Source organism: Octopus bimaculoides, chromosome 14 (genome assembly GCF_001194135.2).
Source record: "Octopus bimaculoides isolate UCB-OBI-ISO-001 chromosome 14, ASM119413v2, whole genome shotgun sequence".
Classification (NCBI taxonomy): Eukaryota; Metazoa; Mollusca; class Cephalopoda; order Octopoda; family Octopodidae; genus Octopus; species Octopus bimaculoides.
Window position 1 is genome coordinate 14,022,364 of NC_068994.1, and position 1,016 is coordinate 14,023,379.

The window sequence follows — 1,016 nt, forward strand, 5'->3', positions numbered from 1 at the left end:
ATATATATATATATATATATATATGTATATATATATATATACACACAGCGAGTGAATGATGAAACTTGATTAAGTGTTGAAATGACAAGCATTAGATGACGTGTGCCTATGTAGTGTATACGTATGTATGTATATACATATATATGTGTGTGTGTGTGTGTGTGTGTATTTATTTGTATGTATGTATGACACGTGTACAATACACTCAAAATGTACACCTATATAATATAATATAATATATATAATATAATATAATATATAATATAATATAATATAATGTTTGTGTGTTTTGCATTAATTCGTGTAGTCTACTTAATACAAATGCAATTTGATATTTGCGACGAAAAAGACAAACTTACCGAGCCATGTGTATATGTCTGTGTCTGAAGAGATCAGTGGAAGACAACGATTATGAGAAGAGGAAACGATTGGGGTACACGCAGCCGAATAATTAAGTCGTCTCCATGACATTAATTAGAGCAGAAACAACAACAATTGGAACAAGTCGGGACGACGTTATTACACTGGAAGTATCTTCGTACTTTCACTCAGTGTATAAGGAGAGATAATTGTCAGTTTGTGACGTAAATGTGAAGCAATTATGACATCTATTGCCGAGAGGAGCTGTCACTGACAGCCAGCCTTTACCTCTACCATCGTCAGGTTTGAGTCAAAAATGGTGCGTATTGTCGTCGGCTGAACCGGTTCTAAGAATAGTAGTTCAACAGAATATTGTTAATCTGTTCTTATGCTTTTTAACATTCCCATTCTAGGTGTTCGTTTTCTGTCCGTCTAAAATCTAAAATATTATCAGATCGATTTGATTGTCTATATATATATATCTTATTTCAGTAGAGAATAATAGTTTATCAGAATAAAGTATATATGTATATATATCTTATTGCAGTAGAGAATAATAGTTTATCAGAATAAAGTATATATGTATATATATCTTAATTCAGTAGAGAATAATAGTTTATCAGAATAAAGTATATATGTATATATATAGATCGGAA

General features: G+C 30.6%; 2 protein-coding genes across 2 annotated transcripts in view; one reads left to right on the forward strand and one right to left on the reverse strand.

Annotated features, from left to right (window-relative positions):
* LOC106874302 (ectonucleoside triphosphate diphosphohydrolase 4) overlaps positions 1-720 on the reverse strand; it is a 58,430-nt gene extending 57,710 nt beyond the window's left edge. Inside the window, exon 1 of the mRNA XM_014921988.2 lies at positions 360-720. Coding sequence (XP_014777474.1) covers positions 360-367 — 8 coding nt within the window. The 5' untranslated portion in view covers positions 368-720. The remainder of the gene's footprint in view (positions 1-359) is intronic.
* Positions 1-1,016, forward strand: part of LOC106874303 (DDRGK domain-containing protein 1) — a 34,293-nt gene that overhangs the window by 10,862 nt on the left and 22,415 nt on the right. The window lies entirely within an intron of this gene.